This window comes from Heterocephalus glaber, unplaced genomic scaffold (genome assembly GCF_053883595.1).
Source record: "Heterocephalus glaber isolate CG9 unplaced genomic scaffold, H.glaber_assembly_v1.0 deba00001615, whole genome shotgun sequence".
NCBI classification, from domain to species: Eukaryota; Metazoa; Chordata; class Mammalia; order Rodentia; family Bathyergidae; genus Heterocephalus; species Heterocephalus glaber.
In genome coordinates this window covers 309,683-331,012 of record NW_028258386.1, presented here as the reverse complement: position 1 = coordinate 331,012, position 21,330 = coordinate 309,683, and the positions used below count along the sequence as shown (strand labels likewise).

Sequence of the window (21,330 nt, the reverse complement as noted above, 5' to 3'; positions counted from 1 at the left end):
AGTGCATCTCTGTCATCCAATGGCTAGAAGCGTAGGATGGATGAGGCCAGTGTGAGGGTGGGGTTTGATTGGCAAAGGTTTATTAGCACCAAAACAGAGGAGCCTGAGCTCCCACCTCCTGTCCTTTCCCTTGACACTTCCCCCAGGCAGGGGCCCTGTGCTGGGCTGCAGCAGACCTGCCCCACCTCAGGGTCCTCCATTGCCATGTGAGCAGCCAGGGTGGAACACCTGCCTTGGTGGCCCAGCTCAGCATTGTGGAGTTGTCACATGGCCAGAATTCAGCCCATGGGAGAGTAGATCCGCTGTCAGGATGGTCCAGCAGGAGAGAGGTTGAACTAGTCCATTTTGGTCCAAAAAGCATTTTTTAAAATGTTTTCTAAAAATGTGACAAGCACTCAAAAAATGGAGAGCTGCAAGGAAAATTAAATCTCACAGCACTGACCTCCTGTCCTGCAGGGCCCTCCCCAGGCACACACATGTGCATACATTTGTACATTCACACTCGACCCATGCTCTTCTAGTCACAGTGGCCATGTGTTGGATGCACCGTATACCCAGCGCTGTCACTGCAGGACTTGTTCCCCATATGCTACATGGCTCAGCTGCCATTCTTCTGAGGCTGCAGGGAATTCTAACCCCCAGCTGCTTCCCGATAGCAATCTGGCCGTTTCCAGTCTCACACAGCTCTGAAATTGCTGTGGTGAACAGCTTTACATGTATTTGCACTCATTTAGATGGACTTGGAGGCAAAGACGAAGATTAACCAGCCTTACAGTGCTGACGGATGGAGTCGCCATTGGCATTGAGGTGAATTCTGTTCCTGTCACATGTGGCTTGTGGCTTTCTGTCATTTTTACCTGTATTATTAAATAGCTTAATCAAGGAAAACTCCAGGGGGACCCTGCCAGGGCTTCCCCAGAGACAGCCACTGTTCAGATGTGGGCATAGGCCATGCAGCAGTGCTCAGGCTGTGCATAGGACAATTGGTCCTGCAAGTCTGTAATGTCACTGTGAGAAATCGCAGCTGTCCTAATGTTGCATGCATAACCCACTGTGCACGTGTTCGGGGTGCTGCTGCCCTAAACAGCCTGCCCATGTGCTGCCGTGGGTGGTGCAGAGGCCCCGACCAAGTCACAGTGCTGGCCTGCTCGCTCATGAGCCTGCTGCACTCTGTCCTCTGCTGTTAGACATGCTCATTCTGTGTATTAAGAACCAGGGTGATGGTGGCACAAAAATGTGGCCCCTTGGACCCACAACAGCCCCAGTCCCAGGACCTGTCCTGATGTAAACCCCACTGAGTGCTGAGTGGGGACTTCTGTTGTGTTTTTATGGTACATGTGACACTGTCATTAAAGCCATCCGCACTGGGGGCCAGGGATTTAGCTCAGTGGTTCCAGTGCCTGCCTCATAAGTGCAAGGTCCCGAGTTTGATCCTAGGCACCAAAAAAAAAAAAAAAAAATTGCTGTAAAGCCATGTGCGTCAGGATGGCTCCAGGCACATTCTGTCCAGAGGGCTCTGTTGGGCCTGCTCAGCTATGGGCCCCAGGGTGCTGCTGTGTGTGGGGTGACCCAGTCTGGTGTGGGTGCATTGCATACAGAACCCCGGCCACTGGGTTGAAGGCTGCTGTGCTGGGGTTGTCAGATTCTGGAGATGACAGAGGAGCTTGTGGTGTGAATAATTCAGGATCTGGGATGCCAACGATTCCTGGAGTGAGGAAGAGATAAGCGGGCTTAGATAAGAAGCAGGCTGGTTTGTCTATGATAAGATCTCAGAAGAGATACAGAAGTCACTTGGCAAAGGGCACAGGCACAGCCCCTTCCCATATCTGCAAGGGCACTGTGGGGAGGGGTAGGAGAAATCTGTCCCCAGAGGTGTGAGCAGGGGACCCACTCGTGGCTCTGCCATCCTCTTCCCAAGAGGACTCCAGTGGTTGCTGGAATCCAGATGCTCCGCTGCTCCTATGCTTGCAGCATTGGGCCTGAGAGTAAAGTTGGGCTGCTTCGTCCTGAACCCCAGAGATATAGTGTACCACCCCACGCTGAGGTGCCAGGTGTCCCCACCATCCTGGAGCAACTTCCTACAGTGGCCTCCTTTCACCCATCAGGGCCTGGACAGGTGCGGGCATGGACCCAGCCTGGTGCAGCAGGGTCCCTAGCCAACACTGGTTGGGACTGTCTGTCCCCTCCGTGTCCCTGCCATCCTTCCCATCCCCGCCATCCACTCAGGTCCTCTTGGTGCCCTGGGTCAGGCAGTGGGCAAGGATGGGTGTCAGGCGCTGGTCCCTCTGTGCTGGTGTCGCTGTGTCTACCAAGCCTGCTGGACTGTGTTCCCCCGCTGTGAAAATAGAAGCCAGGAGGACTGTGTGTTTTCAAAGTGTTTGTTATATTTATCAAATGAGGTCTTGCATTCCTGTTCTTAATTAAAAACTTCTGAGTGGAATATTTGATATTTCTTCAAGAAAAAGGGAATCTAAATTGGGCGGCCTCTTGTGCTCGTGTTTGATGTTTTCCTTGATTTATTTCGCTTTCCTTTTCAGGCCGTGGCTCTGCAGGAGAATCAGGGCCCCGTCCCAAACGTACTGCAGCAGGAGGCCTGAGACAGCCCCCTAGACAGTGGGATGCCCCGTGGGGAACTGCAGAGCCCCATTCCCTTCCCCACACGAGTGACCCACAGCCGGCACCCACCTGTCCTGCAGGCAAAGTGCCAGTGTGATAGCTGGAAGGAACAGGAACACTGGAGGTCACGCCTGTGTGTGCCCCAAGCACTGCCCTAACTTCCTGTAATCCCCACAGCCTCCTGTGGGTAGGAGGGAGGGGGTCCCTGTTCCCACCAACAGGAGAACAAACTGAGGCCCAGCAGGGAAAAGTGGCTTTCGGGGGAGCCAGGTAAACCTGTGCCTGACCACCCCACTCAGACTCCTCAGTCATAACAAGCCTGTAAGAAAATCCCCCATTTAAAGCGCTGTTTCCAGGCTGTACCTGGGACCCAAGCCCGAATATGGGCTGTGATCTGTGTTTGCATCCCGGCCCCCGGCAGCCCAGCCCGGGACTTGACAACCAAGGGTAAGAGGCCCTCCTGAGTGTGGACAGGCGGACAGGGCAAGGTGTCGGGATGCCCGGCTTTGTCACCCTGGCTGCATTGAGAACTTGGCCACAAAGCAAAGAGTGAAGCAGTGCCTAGGCAGCGGGGCTGGCTGGCTGTGTGACCTGGGGATGTTGCTCCTCTCTGTGCCTCGGTCTTGTCTGTCACTGTGACACAGAGCTGACCGTGATCCTCTAGGCACTGGGACAGCTGAGCTGGCCAGAACCAGAGCAACAGCTGTCCAGCAGGCAGGCGGCAATGCAGTCCCAGCCTCTGTCCTCTGTCCAAGGCCTCTGGTCTGGACAGGAAGCCCCCTTGCCTGGGACACAGGAGTCCCCTGGCCTAGGTCTGTCTTCCACGCCATTAATGGCAATTCTGCTTCACTCGCTCAGAAGAGACCCAGGGCTTCCAGGGCCCCAGGTTTCTGTGTTTCACTCCTTTTCTGTCACTTGTCCTCCTGATGCTGCACCCCCACGTGTCTTGGGTCCTACAAAGGCCTACGGAGCCCCTCCTATTCCAGGCCATGGCTGGGACGGACGCAGGAAAGGTTCCATCCAACTGTTCCCGGAAGTCACCCCCATCCTCTGGCCATGTACATCAGGTCCGACTTCCTTCACTCCAGGACATGTGGACTGAAACCAGAACTCCTCCCTCTGGGGCCAGAAGGGTGGTGCCCCGTGATGGGGAGCCCCCTCCCTACTGGGGTCCCCACCTCCCTGGAGGTCATGCACCCTGGTGTTCTCCATGAGTTCCTCCTCCTGCTCTTCAAGGGCTGGGAGCTTCTTCACACCCGGGAGTCTAGGAGAGGGGTGGGTGGGGAGGCAGGTGTGGGGTTCACTTGCAGAGATGGGGGCCTGGCATTGGAAATGGCATGGCACCACAGTCCCTGTGGGATCTGCAGTTGTGACACTGCTGGCTTTGTCCCTGGTGCGGATGGCCTGGGCATACCATGTGCTCAGATCTGGGCTCTGAGAGCTGTGCCCAGGTCCTCTCTGCAGGGCCGGAGGTGCTCTGGACCCCAGAATCTGGGCAGAGCATGGCTGAGCCCCAGAGGTGGAGAGGATGGAAAGGAAGGGGACGCCATAAGTAGGGTGCAGGGAGGTGGCAGGGTACAGGGACCTCCATGCCCTGCCGTTTTTATTGTTGGTGGCGGTGTTAGCACACATCCTGGTAGACTTGCCTTGTTCACAGATTTGCTTCCCACATCCTTAGCCAGGGGACTCTCGGGCTCCGATGGCTGACCGGGGGGCCCAGTGTGATCTCCATGTCCAAGGGGTTTGGGATCAGGGCTCCCATGGGACCTGGGAGGATGAGGGAGGACATGGTGCCCAGGCCCCCTTGAACCTTCTGTCATCCCCTCAGGAGGCGCTGTGCACGGTGGCTTTCTCAGCCTGCCTTGGCCTCTGTCTCTGGCTTGGGTGGCGGGGAGAAGGTGCTGCCAGCTTCCAAAAGCGCAGAAGCCTCAGAACCCACATTTCAAAGTAATTGCTGACCAAGAGTGGGCTCCCCCACTGGCCTATATATGCTTCCAGACACCCACAGTTCCTGGGGAGCTCCTCAGCCTATGCCTGACTGGCATCGGGCGCTGTCCAGGATCCCTGGGGTTCCAGCCCGGTCATCCAGGGTGAAGATCAGGATTTCCACAGTGGAGCTGAGCACTAGGCTTAGGCCTCCCCTCCCCTCCTTGCATGGACCCGGGTCAAGCTGGTGTTGGGTCCATGGAGACGGGCCATGGGGACATCCATGAGCCCAGGGTGTGTCACTGTTGTAAACCCTACCGCGAGGACCATGAGACTCACTTGGGAGCCTCCTGAATGAGTCCAGCAGGCAGCCCAGGGGATGCTCTCAGAGGGGGATTCTCAGAGGGGATGCTCTCAGAGGCGACATCTGGCCTGTGTCTCTCAGCTTCCTGGGTGTTGGGCACAGCAGTTCCAGGCCTGTGCCCCTTGGGAGGAAACTGGGACCCAAGGAGGGAGGTGTTCTTGTCCACAGTCTCAGGGTGAGTTTCTGTGCGCAGGGCAGCCCCTCCGGCTCAGAACTATTCTGTTGTTGGAGCCCAACCCCAACATGTCCCTGGGGGCTCGAGACTTACCCTGGGGTGCTGTGGCCGGAGCCCCTCACACATCAAACCAGGAGCTGTCACACAGCTGCTGGTGCCTGTGCTCTGTGGCCACCAGGTAAGGTCAGGACTACCATTATCCTTATTTGCAGAGGGGAAACTGAGCCATAGGAAACTCAACCACGGTCACACAGCTGGTGAAGTGAAGGACAGGGCTTGGAGCCAGGCAGCTGGTCCAGCTTGGGCCACCTGCCCATGGCCCCTCCTCAGGTGTAGACCTGAGCCAGGGCTGCCTTGCCCTCCCCACAGCTGCAGGTGCCCATCTACAGCACTGACTGCCCTCTGGGTCCCTGGGAAGGCTGGGGCGGGAGACTGCTTAGCAGGCCAGCCATTGTGTGGGCCAGGTGTGGCCTCGCTGCCCGCCCCCCTTTCCCCGGGAGGAAGCAGCCATGTTTACGGGAAATCCAGACAAGGCTGGGCAGGGCTGCTGGCCACCCAGGCCTGAGTCCTGTCTGGGCTTCAGGGGGCCAGGCGGTAGCCTCTTCTCTCAAGGCCAGGAGTCTTCCTGGGGCCCTCCCCCTTCCCCCAAGAGCCCCAGGACCAAGCTATGAGAGACCCTACTCACTTGTACTTCGATTTCCTCCAGGAGTGAGTGCCCATGGCCCACTGAGACGAGTGCCTGGATAAAGGACAGGCCACCTGGTCACCATAACTGGGCACAGGCTGGCCTCTCATGCCACAACAGTGCTCCTTAAAGGAGCATGTGAAAACTAGGCATAGTCGTGCAAGCCTGTAATCCCAGCACGGGGAGGCTGAGGCAGGAGGATCGCTGTGAGTTCAAGGCCAACCTGGGCTACTTAGTGAGTTCAAGGCCAACCTGAACTACATAGCAAGACCTTGTCTCCAAAAAAAAGAGAGAAATTTCATTTAAAAATAAATAAATAAAAGAAGATCCAAGCCAGGCCTGTGTTGCCTACGATGAACACTGGCGGCTTTGAAGGCCTGCATAGGTGTCCCAGAGAGCATGCGCCATGTCTGAGTCGTGCTGAGTTGGGCAGACTTCACTGTCTCAGCTGCTTCTGTGTCCCCACCCACCATAGGAAGGGGCGGTGATGCCTGTGGGAATCCCTGGGGTTAGTGGGGCCTGCATCTCAGTTGTTCTCAAGCCCAGCTTGCTGTCTGTGGAAGGGGACAGTGGCTTCTTGTCTCTGTCCCCCTGTGCCTCTGCTCACCCCACAGACTCAGCTGACTGTTGCCCCATGTGGTATCTTCCTGGGTCCCCCGTGCACTGTGGGCTACAGCCCCCCTGTGGCAGACTGCACTCTAACCTGGGCCTGGGCGTGAGACAGTGGGCATGTGGTGAAAGCAACAGGGTTGGTGCTGGCTACTGGGCACGTTTTCACGGGTCGGGTGCAGACAGGACCAGACCACCGGGGCCCTCCTCCCAGCACAGGGTGTGAGTGCCTGCCATATGCTGGTCCCCGAAAGCTGAACGGGTGCTGGCCAGAGGCGCTCACAGGGGAGGGGGCCAGAGAAAAGCCAGGCAGCTTGTGAGGGCCTTGGGGACAGAGGCAGCAGCAGGGACCGAGGCAGCCTCGGAGCAGGTGGTCTCTAGGGAAAGGTCAGGCTGACCTGTGGCCCCGAGGGGTCCTGCCTGTGTCAGGAGTGGAGCCAGCTGGGAATAGTCACACTCAGTCACTGGGAAATGGTTCCTCTGGTCAGCAGACGTGTCCTAAGCATGCATCTCAAGCGGCTCCTCCTCTCTGTGTCTGCCCTTGGTGACCAAGACCTGTGCCCTCCATCCACGTCCCCATCTCCCATACATGCCACTGGTGTTCTCTCATGTCAGAAAGGCCTGGCCTGCTTCCTGGGCCGGTGGCACTGAGCTCACTCTGTCCCGGCACCTCTCGTGGGTCACAGCTCATGGGCTGGTCCTGCCCGGGTGCCACCCTCCCCGTTGGTGTGGAGGAGGCAGCAGTGACCTGAGGTGGACGTGTCTGACGGGCAGCCTGGCTTTGGGTCGTCACTGGGCTACGTGGGGTCAGTGGAGGAAGGGGCGGCTGAGGGGACCCAGCAGAGATGGAACCCCTCTGAGCTGGAATGTGGGACAACCATAGTGCCTTCCACATGGAGGGATTCTGAGCCCCAGAGGTGGCTCCAAAATGCAATCCACTCTGCACTCAGTTTTAGCTACGACTACTGGCAGGAGTAGTGTGGACACCCCATGTGCGGACAGCTCTGAAGCCCATTCCAAGTGCACTTCAAGCTTGGAACCTTCCCCTCCACACCTATCCACCTATAAAGTGGGGATGCTGATATGCAGGACACCGTGGCCAGGCACCTGTAGCACCCACGGCATCTGCCCAACCTGGGCTGCTGCCTGCTGTCCCTGGCTGGCTGTGCCCACATGGTGGGGAGGCTGGAAGGAAGACACCGTGGCTGCCTGCTCAGCTTCGGAACTGTGGGGAGGTGAGCGCTGTGGTCTCCCTGTGGTGCAGAGAGGGGAATGCAAATCTCAAGTGTGCCAGGGAATTGTGGTTCAGTTGCCTGTGGTGGATGGAGATGCAGCAGGGGCCATTGGTGCAGGTGCTCAGCGTCGGACACAGAATCCCAGACTTCACAGTAGGGAGGGACTCAGTCTCCAGGGCCCAGAGAGGGGAAAGGACTGCCTGATGCCACAGAGAAGGCAGGCAGCAGGGGTAAGTGCACAGGAGCTCTGCAGATCAGCTCAGCCCGGCCTCCAACTGTGGTACAATAAACTCACCACACTTCTCCTCTGTTTCGTCTTGGGGGCGTAAGTGTTGTCGCCACCTCCACCTCACAGAAGAGGAAACTGAGGCAGGCAGGGGAACAGTTCCCACCAGCCCCAGGCTGTCAGACTCTGAAACTCTGATCCCAGGACACTGGAAGTGGCTGAGAGGTTGAGGTCAGGGGTTACCTAGAGGCCCGGAAGTGCAGGCCCAGCCTCTGCTGCTCCCATCTGTGTGTCTGTCAGCTTCTGTCACTGTATACACAGCTGAGACAGCTGGGCATGCGGAGGAGAGGCTGTGATTCCAGCACTCTGGGAGGCTGAGGCAGGAGGATCACAGGTTCTGGACAATTTAATGAGATCCTGTCCTAAAATAAAAATGAAGAAGTACCAGGAATATAACTCAGTGGAAGGCCCTGGGTTCAGTCCCTGGTACCACAAAAAGACAAAGAAAATGCAAGCTGAGATCATCAACTTATTAAGAGAAAGGTTTACTTTGGCTCACATTATGGGCAGCTCTAGTCCACGATCAAGTGGCCCTATTGCTCCGCCCCATCCCCTTCCAGAGCTGTCCCCAGTGACCTCACTTCCACTCTGGCCCTGGACACCCCTGTCTCAGCACAGCAGAGGCCGCTGTGTCCCAAGGCCTGCAACAGCCTAGCACCAGTGACTTCGCTGTTCATCTGTCATTTTACCAGGCTTCCATGGAACATCGGGCAGTATAGTTTTTATTTCCTTCAACCTGAGTCCCTTCTTGATCATCCAAAAGCAAAGCGTGGCCCTCATTGTGTTTCCTTCTTCCTCCTTGGCCAGGAAAATGACAGCATTTGCTTGGGAAAAGCCCAGAAGCAATCGGGATAGCAACATACCCTGGAAATGCATGGGGCTCCGAGGGAAGAGCTTAGCTTCACTGAGTGCTGGCCCAGCTTTGGGGGACTCAGGGCCTCAGCTGCAGGCAGGGTGGGAGTGGGCTGCACCTCCAGGTAATAACACAGAGGGGCCATGGGACCCAGCAACCCCACCCTTGCTGCTAGCACTAGAAATGAAATGCAAGTCCACACAGAGCCTAGCACAACCCATATGCCCACCTGTAGCAGGTTCGACCCAGTGTGGTCCATCCACCCTGTGCACACTGCAGGCCCCAGAGAAGCCGGGCATGGATCCTCCATGACCTGGACGAAGCTTCACTGGCACAGCACTCAAGGCTCGAGGTGCACACACAGCCCCATGAGGGTCCATGTGGGGATCCCTTGGAGGCAGAAAGAGAGGTTGAGGCAAGACATGGAGGTTAAGTTTTCAAAGTGCCTCTCTCTGGAGCTGTCACAAGTCCACCCCTGCTAACCTGGGGACACCACACATCTCTCCGAGGGGACACCCAGGTGTCCTGTACCTGCACCCGTCCCTCTGTCTGTCCCCACCTTCGTCTCACAGATCGGAGACACTGCCCCCAGATAGTCACATGGCTCCAGTTACTTGGGGTGTCGGGGGACCCTGGTCCCCTGGGCTCCTGTTACCGTGTAAGCGTCCTCTGTACCCTGCTCTCCATCGAAGGCCTGGCCCCTCAGCACAGATGGTCCCTGTCTTCCCAGAGACCCCACCATCCCTTTGAGGAATGGAGCTCACAGGGGTCAGATTTGAGGAGCTGCTGGAGACCAAGGGATCTCAGGGCACCAGGGGCTGATGTGGGAGGAGCGCAGATGTGAGGGCTTGGGGTCCCTGATTTGTATCCCGCTGCCCCTCCAAGCACCCTGCTGCCTCTGCTCTCGGGGCCTCTCTGTCCCTGTCCCCCTTCCCAGCTTCAGGTCACCCAGCTAGGCCCCATCTCATCCCCCCCCACTGGCCGGTGGCCAGGGAGGCCCCGCCCCATCCAGCTGCATGTGCCCGGCACATCAGCACATCGTCTCCCGGGGAGCATTCTGCTGCCTCATGAGCTCCAGCCCTGGCTGTGCCCAGACTGCAGCTCTGGGGCCTATGACCCCAGATGGAGTTGGACAGTTGGACGGCGCTGGTCCTCATGCAAAGGGGGGCACGCGTCCTCACAGTGAGTCACTTAAGGTGACCAGCTCTTTCACACAGCTTAAACTCATGCTCCTAGAGTAGAGGTAGAGGGCTGGGGATTTAGCTCAGTGGTTCCACCGCCTGCCTCGCCAGTGCAAGGACCTGAGTTCAGTTCCCAGTACTAAAAATAAAATTAAAAAAAATAAAATAGAGTAGAGGTAGACAGCTCAGTTGAGTCTCCACAAGTTCTTCTGCCCTGGCCAGAGGACCTGCTCCATGCCAGGTGATGGCTTCTTCTGTTCAGTCCCACTATGAACCTGCATTGCTATCCCTACTTTACAGGTGAGAAACAAAGAGTCTGAGTGAATTGTCAAAGGTCACACAGCAACTGTCCTCTACTGATCCCAAGTCTTAGGCCTCATGGTCACTGAATTGATGGTGCCAAACACCTGATTTCCCCAGCATGTGACTCCACAGCAAGCCCCTCTTGGGGCGAGCATATGCCTACTTCCTGGAGAGTCCCCAGGCAAGGCACCACAGGAGCCAGCAGTTTCAAGGTGCTGTAGAGATGTTCTGAGCCCCACAGGCTCAGCCAGGATGCAGACCAGGTGCCCTCTGACCCCTGGTCTTCATCATGCCAATGGGCAAATCTGATAACCCACCAGAGGCAGAGAGGGCAGAGCCAGTGCTTGCTCAGCTTGGATGTGCTGGGTGCCATCCTGCTCCATGCTGTTTGATGCCCATGGTAGTTGCCATTCACACCGTGCAGTGAACAGAGTACTCTGCCAGTGCTGCCGCGGGCCAGGCGCTGAGCAGCTTGGAAGCAGCCAGGTTGGAGTGCAGACCAGGCTCTCAACTCAGGGGCCCAGGCTTGCATCTCTGCTCCCTCCTGCCTGACCCTCAAGACTCAGTGACATGGTAACATGGTGAGACACAGCTCCACAGTGCTGCCTGAACCCATGCGGCTCGGATTCAGCCTCAGAGACAGGACCCTCGAACGTTCAGGGGCCTGTGTCGGCCATGTTCTCAGCTCCCAGGCTCTGTGAAGCTGGATGGGCTGAGCTGTGGGGCCTGAGGAGTTTTAAGCAAGGAGCCACTCGATCAGAGTGGGCTTTGAGAAGGTGGCTCTGACCTGGAGGCGATTGGGTGACAGGGATGGGAAAGCAGCTGCCATGGACACCCAGGTGGGACATGGCCTGGGCCACAGAGGCCAGGGACTCAGGGATGTCGACAGGAGAATTTTGAGGAGGTGAAGCAGACGAGGTGCTCCTGACCCAACTGAGGACCACTCCTTCCTGGGGGTCCTGGGAGGGAGGGACAGGCACACTCAGCAGCCGGTGGGAGGCGTGTAACTTGTGTAAAGTACGCTTGTTGGCTCTCCCTTGAAAGACAAGGCCAAGAAAGTCAGTTTCAGAAAGGAAGATGAGGTGTGAGCTGAGGGGAGGGAGTCGCCATGAAGTCAGAGCCCGCAGGACAGGCTGCCATCGCAGCCCCTGTGCCTTCTGCTGGCCGTGGCCCCCATGCACAGGAAGGCCCAGCTGCTCTGGCACACCGCTGGCGGCCTGGACACCAGGCATTCTGGAGATGAAGCCACAGTTCTGGCTCCAGCATGGTTGAGAAGCAGCTCCAGGAGGCCTGGGGCCTGGCCAGCTCCATGGACTCAGCCATGGGGGTCACATACCCGAGCCCATCATGCCGGAGCTTCTGTTGGGCAGGCCGGGAAGCAGGAGTGAGTGAGTCATAAAAGTGAAGTGTGACCAGGTTCCTGGACCTGGAGCACAAAAGTGGTTTTGTGAGAAGTGTCAGAGCCATGATGGCAGGGCTGGAGGGAGCCACAGGAGGTTTTGGAGCAGGAGAGGAGCCAGTGCCCCTCCACCGCTGCTTCTCTGGGTTCTCCCTGCTGGCCCCACCCAGCATGAAGCGGGCAGTGTGTGGAGCACATGTGGCGGCCCAACTCCAGCCTCAGCCGTGGGCAGCCCCGGGGTAGGGGATGCCGAGTGGAGGTGGCCCTGCCAGCAGGCAGCTCTGACCCTCTCTCCCTCTGCCCAGTGCCTACACCGAGCCCTACAAGGTCTGTCCTGTCTCAGCAACAGTGCCCAGAGGGGACCTCGCATCCGAGGAGGAGCAGGGCAGTTCTGAGGAGGAGGACGACACCCCAAGGGACCCCAGCGTCACACACAAGGTAGGCGTGGGAGGTGGGGGCGGGGGGCAGTAGATGGAGAGAGTGGGAAGAGCTGCCTGGAGCCACTCAGCTCTGAGGTGTTGAGGCATCCAGAGCCGGGTTTGGTGGCTGGAGCATAGCTCCTCAGCCTGAGCTCTTGGCCTCAGTCTCCCCATCTGGGTGATGGGGTCCCCAGGGCAAGGAGCACTGAGGGGTGCAGAGGACTTTGTTCCCAAAGCAACAAGGAGATAGCTGGTCCCTGCCCCTCTGAGCACTGTGAGGTGAGGGGCCCAGGTCACAGGGGACCCCTACTCCTCAGAGTAACAGCACCTGCACTCTGAGGAACTCGTGTGATCCCATCCTCTCTACGCAGCCTGGGGACCCAGGTCCTGGGTAGGCAGTGTCCCCAGAGTCTTCAGGGAACAGGGCCAAGGGTTCAGATCCTACAGGCTGCAGTGCTCACATCCTCTGCTGTCTCTGAGTCCACAGGGCCTGGACTTGGTGTAGGAAGCCCCAGAGCCCTGGACCCAGACCCTGACAGCTGCCTGAGCCACCCCAGTAGGGGCAGGGCTGGGGTCACGGGGGCAGGGAGTTCAACTGGCCCAGCCACTTGCTGGTTGAGAGGCGCAGGCAGCTTTGGAACCTCCTGCCCTCAGTATCCCTGTCTGACCTGACGTCGTGGCTGTGGACCCTCTTGGGACAAAGAGGGAGGGACAGTGCAGGGTACCACCCTTGCCATGATGCCCACAGTGACAGTGCCATGGGCTCGGCACCACAGACAGGTCCCTCATGTGTTGATTTGGAGCTTGGGGGAGAGAGAACACTGTTGGTAGAGCTGATGTTTGTGCAGAAATCATCAAACCAGGAGAAATCCAGGGATTTCCTCAGAGCGGCTCAGAGCTCTGTGCTACGGGCTCTCGGGGCCACACATCCACTGCAGCCATGTTGGGGCTTTCCTGCACCCCAGAAATGGCTCCTGTTCTGTGTCCTGCTCGCCCCACTGCAGCGTGCCCCATTCACACACCTCCTGGTGCACGCACGTGTGAGGTCTCAGAGGGGAGCGCCGGCCAAGCCATGCAGAGTCCTGGCTCCTTACACCGCAAGGGAAAAGCACAATCTCTAGGGCAGATCCCAAGCAGGACTGAGTATCAGACATGGTTTCAGTCTCCCCAGGGACAGGGCCGACTGCTCCCTGCTGGGGCCAGAGCAAAGGTCAGTCGGAAGCCCCACCCCTGCGCAGCAAGTGGAAATGAGGACCGAGAGGTCACTCCCTCCTCTTTCCCTTGTCCCCCAGGGTCAGAGAAATTTATTTCTCCAAAAGGCAAAGATCCCTCCCGCCCCAGGATGGAAAATGGGGGAAACGTTTCCCTTCTCCAGTCCTAGAAGAGCAGGCCTAGAGGAGACAGGCAGAGCGGCTGGCGTGTTGGGGGCCTGGGAAGCCAGGTGCACTGAGAGAGACCTGGGCACCAGGCCAGGAGGCTGAGGCCACCGCCCCCACGCATGTGGACACCCTCTCCCGCCCACCCCAGACCGCAGAGGGCACAGGTGGCAGGAGGGGGAGAGGAGCCGAGACTTGGAAGGTTTGACAGTGGCTGTGGCCACATGAAAGGTACATCAGAGGCTGGCAGTGTCCATCCCACTGAGCAATGCCTGACCCCCAGACAGCAGAAGTGGGGCATGGCCCTCCAGGTGCACCTGCGTCACCTGGTCACCCTACTGTACCTGTCCCTGCTCTGTCACTGTGCTGCCCCACCCTGCACTTCCTCAGTGGTTCAGTCTAGAAGGGAAGAGACGCCTGGAGGGAGCCCCCTGAGCTGGACATTAGGCTCAGCCCCTTCCCCTAAGTGAGGGGAGCAAACACAGACTTCCTGCGTGTGGGGCAGCTGTAGCCATATAGGAGCTTGCTGGAAATGCAGCAAGTCACACGGTGTTCAGTGGGGCCCAGGCTGCCACCCAAACACCCTCCAGGCCATCGGCAGTGAGGGCTCTGCCACCAGGCCCCGGGGACTGGAGACCCCAAAGGCACTGCTGCATCTGTACACCTAAGTCCCCCTCTTCATGTCCCCCGTGTGAACAGATAGAGGCACACATGGGAGCTGCACACCCACATGCTAATGTGTGTGCACCTACAGGGGAATATCACTCAGCCCTGAAAAGGAGCCCTCCCGTTTGTGACAATGAATGTGAACCTGCAGGACGTGGGGCTGGGTGACAGAGCCAGCACAGTGGGCACTCGTTCAAAGATTCCACTCCTGTGAGGGGAGTGTGGGGGCCTTGAGGGAGACACAGGAGCCTGGCATGCACAGGGCTGTGGGGACTCAGGACAGCTCTGCTCAGTGTGTCACCAGCAGAAGTTGCCCACAGCAGCCCGCAGCCAGGTCGGGAGAGGGGCCAGCTCTCCCAGGACCTCATCCTCCAACCCCAGGGCAGCACACCATTTCTCTGGTCCCTGCAGACTGTGCCTGCACCCGGGCAGGGTCCCCACAGTCAGAGCTCTCTGGGGAGCACAGCCCATGCACATGCACACTGGTCCCTGAGCTGAGCCACTCCCCTCTCGTCCCCTGCTCTGTGTGGTCCCAGGAGCTGGGCAGCTGGGTGAATGGCACATTGGGTTGGATCAAAGGAAGCCACCAGCAGAGGGGACAATGACCTGCTGAGTGGGCGAGGCTCGGCCAGCGCTCCCCAGACAGGCTCACAGCTGGGACAGGTGAAGACCTCGGATGCCAGAGTGAGAGACACAGGCAAAACATGGGCAACCGAAAGGAGCAGACCCTTCTCAGAGGAAGAAAGACAAACGGCCAACGAATACACGAGAAATGCTCAACACCACCGCCACCGTCAAGAAATGCAAAGGAAAAAAACAACGCGATTCCATCCTGCTTGAGAAAGAGCAGCCGTCATGGTGAAATCAACCAATAACAAATGCTGGCGAGGCTGAGTGGGAAAAGGAACCCATTTACCTTGTTGGTGGGAGTGTGAACGAGCACAACCACTATGGAAATCAGGATGGAGATTCCTCAAAATCTGAAGCTAGAAATTCCATTCCACCCACCTATTCCCCTCCTAGGTATCTTCCCAAAAGAGTTAAACTCATCATATTACAGTGATCCATGCACACCCATGGTTATAGCAGCACAGCTCACAATGGCCAAATCTTAGAAGCAGTCTGTGTGTCCATCAACAGATGAATGAATAAAGAAAATGTGGTATTTACTCACCATGGAGTAATATTGTGTCATAAAGAAGGATAAACTTGGGCCAGGGATTTAGCTCAGTGGTTCCAGCACCTGCCTCACAAACCCAAGGTCCCAAGTTCAATCCCTGGTACCAAAAAAAAAAACAAAGAAGGATAAACTTGAGTCATTTGTAGGAAAATAGATGGACCTGGAGACCATATATTTTTTTTTTTGATACAGGGGATCAAACTCAGGTCCTTGGGCTTGCCCAGCGGGCATCGAAACCACTGAGCTAATTCCCTCGCCCCTTGAGACCATAATATTAAGTGAAATAAATCAGACACACAAGCTTCAATATTGCATGGCTTCTCCTATGAGAAACACAGAGATTTAGTCATTTTTTTTTTTGTACCAGGGATCAAACTTGGGACCTTGCGCTTACGAGGCAGGTGTTGGAACCACTGAGCTAAATTCCTGGCCTGAGTTTTAGTAATTTAAAGAGCAATAAAAGAAAAGTCATAGGAAACAAGGAGATAGACTTTGTGGAGATGGAGAGGATCCGGGGATGAGGAAAGATGAGAGGGAGATGAGAGTGGAAAAGAAGAAGAAAATGAGCACTCTTGCCAGGCACGGGCATGCCACAAGTCTGCCATGCCAGTCCTCAGGAGGCTGAGGCAGGAAGATCATGAGTTCAAGGCCAGCCTGGGCAACTTAGCAAGATCCTGTCACAAAATACTTCAGTCAACAACGAGTGCTGTCCAGAGCTCCTGTCACAAGTTCTCTGCTGCTGTGGGGGGCTGCGCTGGAACCAATTCCTGACCCGCTGAGCCTCGGGAGTGACAGTGTCTGCTTGGGGCAGTGGGGCCAGGGGACTCCCTTCCCTGGGTTGGCATGAGACACTGCCACAGGCCACCCCGACCCTGGATACACAGGGACTCCCAGTGGCCACACAGGCTGCCCTCCCTGTCCCTGGGTGATACCACCTGGTCCTGGGCCCCAGTGACAGCCGCCCTGAGCCAGATCCAGCATGTCACAGGGGCAACCTGAGATGTTAGAACTTCTGAGTTTAAATTCATGTGAAATGTGAACTCATTACATGTCAACATAAGCAGCATTTTGTAGGGAAAACCTCTGTTTTCTAAAATGAGCAGCACCTATCAGCAGCAGCGTGGTGTGGGCCGCACATTCTCACCAGGCTCGCCCGCTGTCCACATCAGTCCTCGGAGCTGTCACCCATGTGAGGGGCATCAGAGGGCAAGGATGGGACCAGAGGTCCTTGGACCACACCCCGGGGGGCTGGTTTGCAGATGGTGGCCAGGCACCCCCACCTAAGAGCTGGAGAAACTGAGGCACAGAGACAGAAGACCAACACTCCTGACTCGGGAGTCCCTGGAGGACAGATGGTCCCTCCTGGCCACCGCGGGTTGTGGCCAGGACTGAACCAGACAGTTTGCTGGTGTCCCGGGAGGAAGCTTGGCTGGGCCAGGGCCACCGGCTGTCACCTCCACCCCCAGTCCCAGCCTGAGAGAGGAGCTGCATGGGCCCTGCCTGCTCCGACCCTGTTTCAACTTCGAGTAAGTTTCATGGCTAAACAAACATCCCCTTAAACACCCAGGGGGCACCGCCCAGATGTGCCTGGCCCTGGCAAAGATGCATCGTCACCCTGAAGTCCATCTGGCTGGAAGCTGGGTCATGCAGAGAAGCCCGAAGTCTGTCCCCACTGCCTGCCGCCATGACCCCAGCAGCCTATGCCAGGCAGGGAAAGGCTCCCACTATTCCTTGCCTGGTCCTGCAAGCTGGGCTCACCCTGGTTCTGAGCAGCCCCCCACGGTCACATGACCTCTGGAGGGCAGACCCCACCAGCCAGAGCTACCGAGAGCAGGGGCACCATTTACCACATGCTGTGGTCCCCGACTTACAGCTTTCTCAGCTTTGCAGTGGGTTTGTTGGGGTACCAAACACACATGTTTTGAGACAGTGTCTCACTGTGTTGCCCAGGCTGGTCTGAAACTTCTGGACTCAAGGGATCCTCCTGCCTCAGCATCCCTACTGGCTAGGAGCACCAGCGCTTGTCACCATGATAGGTTGTGTACATCTGTGACTTGTGACATCAGCAGGGCTTCTCGGGACAGAGCCACCACAAGTCGGTGCCAGACTGTTGGGCTCTGCGAGGCCCTGCCACTTAGTAGGCAGCTGGTGGGACCTGGGTTTCCTCATCTGTGCCGCTGCCTCACCGTCGAGTCAGGGTCACCAGGGCTCCTGCTTTGCAGATGACCTCAGAGCCAAGAAGTAACTGCCCCAGGCTCAGGGACAGAAAGGGGACTCCTGGGCTGGGTGGCTTGGGAGGCTGCAGGTCACTATGACCCCTGTCCTCATCCTGTGGGAAGAAACCACGCAGGAATCTCCTGGCTGCTGTCCTCTCCCCAGGAACGGCTCTCTGTGTGGGGACTCCACAGGGTCTCCTGGACCAGCAGAGTGTGGTTTCCCTCACAGGGTCTTACATGCATGTGACTGCCTGAGCCCTAGCAGCCCTGAGGGTGCGGGAGGCAGATACAAGTCCAACTGGTACCCTAGGGCGGCAGGGACATCTTGGGCCTCAATGTCCCCTCCGCTCCTCCAAGCCTGCAGGGGACGCAGATGGGGCCACCGCCAAGGCTTGCCCAGTGTGAATGGCCTCAGAGAGGCAGAAACTCCAAACACACTTTGTTACAGGCCAGGAAATTTCAGGATGGGCTGGCTGGGAGAGAAATGTGTTTATTTAGTGCCTGCTGCATGCTGTGCACTGCATCTGACTCGCCAGCTGCTCTGAGGACACATGAAGGGACAAAGACCACTGCTGGGGCTCCAAAGAGGCCAGGGCTCTGTCCAAGGAGGTGGCTGTCCTGTGTCCACAGCTTCCAACCTGCTGGACCCCACATTTCCCTTCTCCTCCAACCCAGGCCCTCGGGCCCATGCTGAATCCACCCCAGCAAGAGAATCAGCCCAATGATCCCAGTGATAGCCAGGTGCAAGGGAAGTGTGAACAGAGGTCTGCACACACACATGCGTAGCTTATTATCCATCGCATGGCCTGGCCCAGGTCACACCAGAAGTTCGAGGTGTGGAAGGCTAAGGGGCCATTCAGCCAGTGAGTCAGGGCAGCAGTCCAGTTCTGGAGTCTGCGCTTGTAACCAGACCTTGCTGTCGGTCTCCTTGGGTAGTGAGCCTCCCATTGGTCTCAGAGGGTCAGCTCAGAGGGCGTCGAGTGGTTCTTCGTCCACACACAGGGAGACCGAAGCTGGCCTTGGAGAGCAAGTGTGTGGGAGGCGGGGCTGGAGCTGACAGGAGCCTGCATGTGCCTGGTGCCCTACGTGCCCCGAGGGCCACCTGCCTTGCCACCCCTGCACTTGCCCACCAACATCTCGGTCACGAAGGAGCTCTGGCCACGCAGAGGCGGCAGCGTGACAGGCTCAGTCCCTCCCTCAGGCGAACACTCAGAAAGCTCCCTGGCATGAGCCGGGGTGGCCCAGAGCATGGTCAGGACCCTGATGGCCCTGTGCCAGGCCTGAGCCATATCTGCACCAAAGACAGGGAGGATGAGCCACTCTGGGGAACACGCAGTGGCCCTAGGTCTCTCTGCTGACCACTCTGTTCCCTCAGGTGCAAGGACCATCCCGAGCCCTGGTCATCGCGCAGGAGCTGCTGTCATCAGAGAGAGCGTGAGTCCCCGCTGCCCTTGAGGCTGGCCCGCCCTTCGCCCCCCAGTGTGCCTGGGATGCTAACACACCACACCCCTCTTCTCGCAGGTTCCTGCAGACACTGGGGCTCGTGTGCCTGGTAAGTGCCTCGGTCACTGTCCTTGCTCATGGCCCTGTCACAACTGTGACTCAGGGGCAGCAGTGGTTTCTGTCATCAGGCTGGCAGCAGCAGGCCCAGCCACTTTCTGGGAAGCTGTGTGCTGATGCCTGGCCCGGGATATGGGGCACACTGGGGTCCCTGAGGGGTGTTGGGAGGGCCAGAGGGGCAGCCGGGCACTGCTATGTGTGCCAGCTCCTATGAGGCTGGGGACGGAGCCTGTGGAGAAGGTGACAGCAGCTCAGGGAAACAGAGGCATCCACGGCACCCAGCCCTGGGAACAATGATCTCTGATGCCCAGGCTGGGCACGGGCTCCCTCACGTGTCGGAGGGACAAAGCTAGACTCGGGGCCCCTGCCAGGCCATCGGGATTGCCCCCACAAGTCCTGTGCTGGGGACCTCTCAGCCATGCAGGGGACAGATGAGGGATGGGGCCATCAGGAGTACAGGGTGTGGCCCCAGGAGTCTGGTCCCTGGCCTGGGGAGGGGACTGTCACAGGGCAGTGGGGGGTGGGGAGGGAACTGGCCCGTCCCCGCCTCACACAGGACGGGTCAGTGCGGCAGAGGACGCCCCTGAGGTCCTCTAGCCCTGCTCCTGCCTTGCCAAGGGCCAGGCTCTGGCTTACAGCTGTGTTATGAGCCCCTAACCCGGTGGCATCTATCCGTGTGGATACCGCTTCCTGTCAGCTGCTGACCCAATCCAAATGCTGAGAAAGAGCAATGAGATCAGGGAGCTCATGGCTGGAAATGTGCTTCAGGCCCATTCACCCCACTGCGCCTGCGAGGATGACACCCCTCATGGCCCCAGTCTGAGGTCATCCGCCCGCTGGCACCTGGAGCCTGTGCACCCTCCAGCCCCAGGCACCCTCTCCACTGCCACCCGCCGCCCTTCCTGCCGTGGTCCCCCGGTCTCCCCACACTCTGTGCGCCTGTTCGCCCCCCTCAGCAGCCGCTCACTGTCCACCTCCCTGCCCAACCACCCCACCACCTACCCACCCACCCAGCTAACCGAGCAGCCACTCGCCCACCCTCCATCCATCTGTCCATCCGTCCCTCCTTTCACCCCTCTACCCTTGCACCTCTCCACCTGTCCATCCCTCCTTCTACCCCTCCATCCGTTCATCCCTCCATCTGTCCGTCCCTCTCTGTCCATTCCTCCATCTGTCCATCTGTCCATCCGTCCCTTTTTCCACCCCTCCATCTGTCCACCAAGCTTGCCCATTGGTTCTGGGAGCCTCACAGGAAGTCTCTGAGATGGGCTCGGAGCCCAGCTGGCCAAGCCCAGAACCAGCCCGGCATGGGTTTCTCCTGCACAGTGGCTGCAGAGGGGGAGCTACTTCCGCTCCTGTGCGACTGTTCAGCTCGCCCAGCGGGAGTCCTTGCACCTTGGGGTCACCGGGATGTTCACAAGAGAACCCTGAGACTGACTTGGAGGTGCTGGGGGGCAGGAGGGCAGGGCGGCGTGGCATGGTCCCCAGGCACCAGAGGCCAAGTCGGGTCTGGAGAAGGCTCAGGGGCCTGGTGAGCACCCGACGGCTCAGGGAGCTGGGGGTGACTCCCTGTGCGTGGATGCCGGGCGAGGGCAGGCAAGGCCAGGAGTGGGTGGAGATTCTGTGCTTGCTGCACACCAGGGAGATTCCAGAGCAGAGTCCCTCCATGGCAGGGCATGCCTACCCCTCGTCCTCCTACACACATTGGGTGGTGAGTCCCACGCTGTGGCCCCAACAGCCTCTCTGTGGCATTTCGAGGCTGGGCCTGGGCTCTTTGCAGCTGGCGTCAAGCTTGAGGCCTAAGCAGCAGGCAGGAGGAAACACATGGCATTTTTACTGCCTTGCCTGGGCATCACAAGTGACTTCCTGCACACCCTCCTAGTCAAGTCCCAGAGGTCCACCCTCATTCAGGGAGGGGACAGCATCCCCTGGTGGGAGAGAGGGATATTGCTGTGGTCCTTCCTGGAAAATGGTGCCTTTTCTACTAATCCTGCGTCAGGAATTGTCCTTGACTGCTCATAACTAAAGCCCGGTTATGAGCTCTTAGTATGGGGGCTGCTCTCTCACCCAAAATAAATCCAGGAGGAGGAAATCCACAAGCCATAGGCTGAAGGTCCCATCTATCTCTGGAATTCTTTGAAGCTTATTCCTAGCACAGGGTGGCTGCTGCAGTTCTAGCCATCATATCAGTGTCCCAGGCAGGGAGGAGAAAGGGAGGAAGCACAAGTGTGTGCCTTCTAGCCCAAGTAGCCTGTTGGAAATACTCCAAGTGTCACTGGAT

At 58.0% G+C, this 21,330-nt stretch overlaps 1 protein-coding gene across 4 annotated transcripts in view; it reads left to right on the top strand.

Moving 5' to 3' along the window:
* Fgd5 (FYVE, RhoGEF and PH domain containing 5) overlaps window positions 1-21,330 on the top strand; it is a 66,075-nt gene that overhangs the window by 18,454 nt on the left and 26,291 nt on the right. For all 4 annotated transcript variants that reach the window (XR_015445669.1, XM_004870480.4, XM_087196814.1 and 1 more), the window contains exons 3-5: window positions 11,938-12,070; window positions 18,865-18,923; window positions 19,011-19,041. Coding sequence is in view for 3 of the 4 variants with exons in the window: in XM_004870480.4 (XP_004870537.2) it covers window positions 11,938-12,070; window positions 18,865-18,923; window positions 19,011-19,041 (223 nt within the window). In the remaining variant the exon portion in view is untranslated. The remainder of the gene's footprint in view (window positions 1-11,937; window positions 12,071-18,864; window positions 18,924-19,010; window positions 19,042-21,330) is intronic.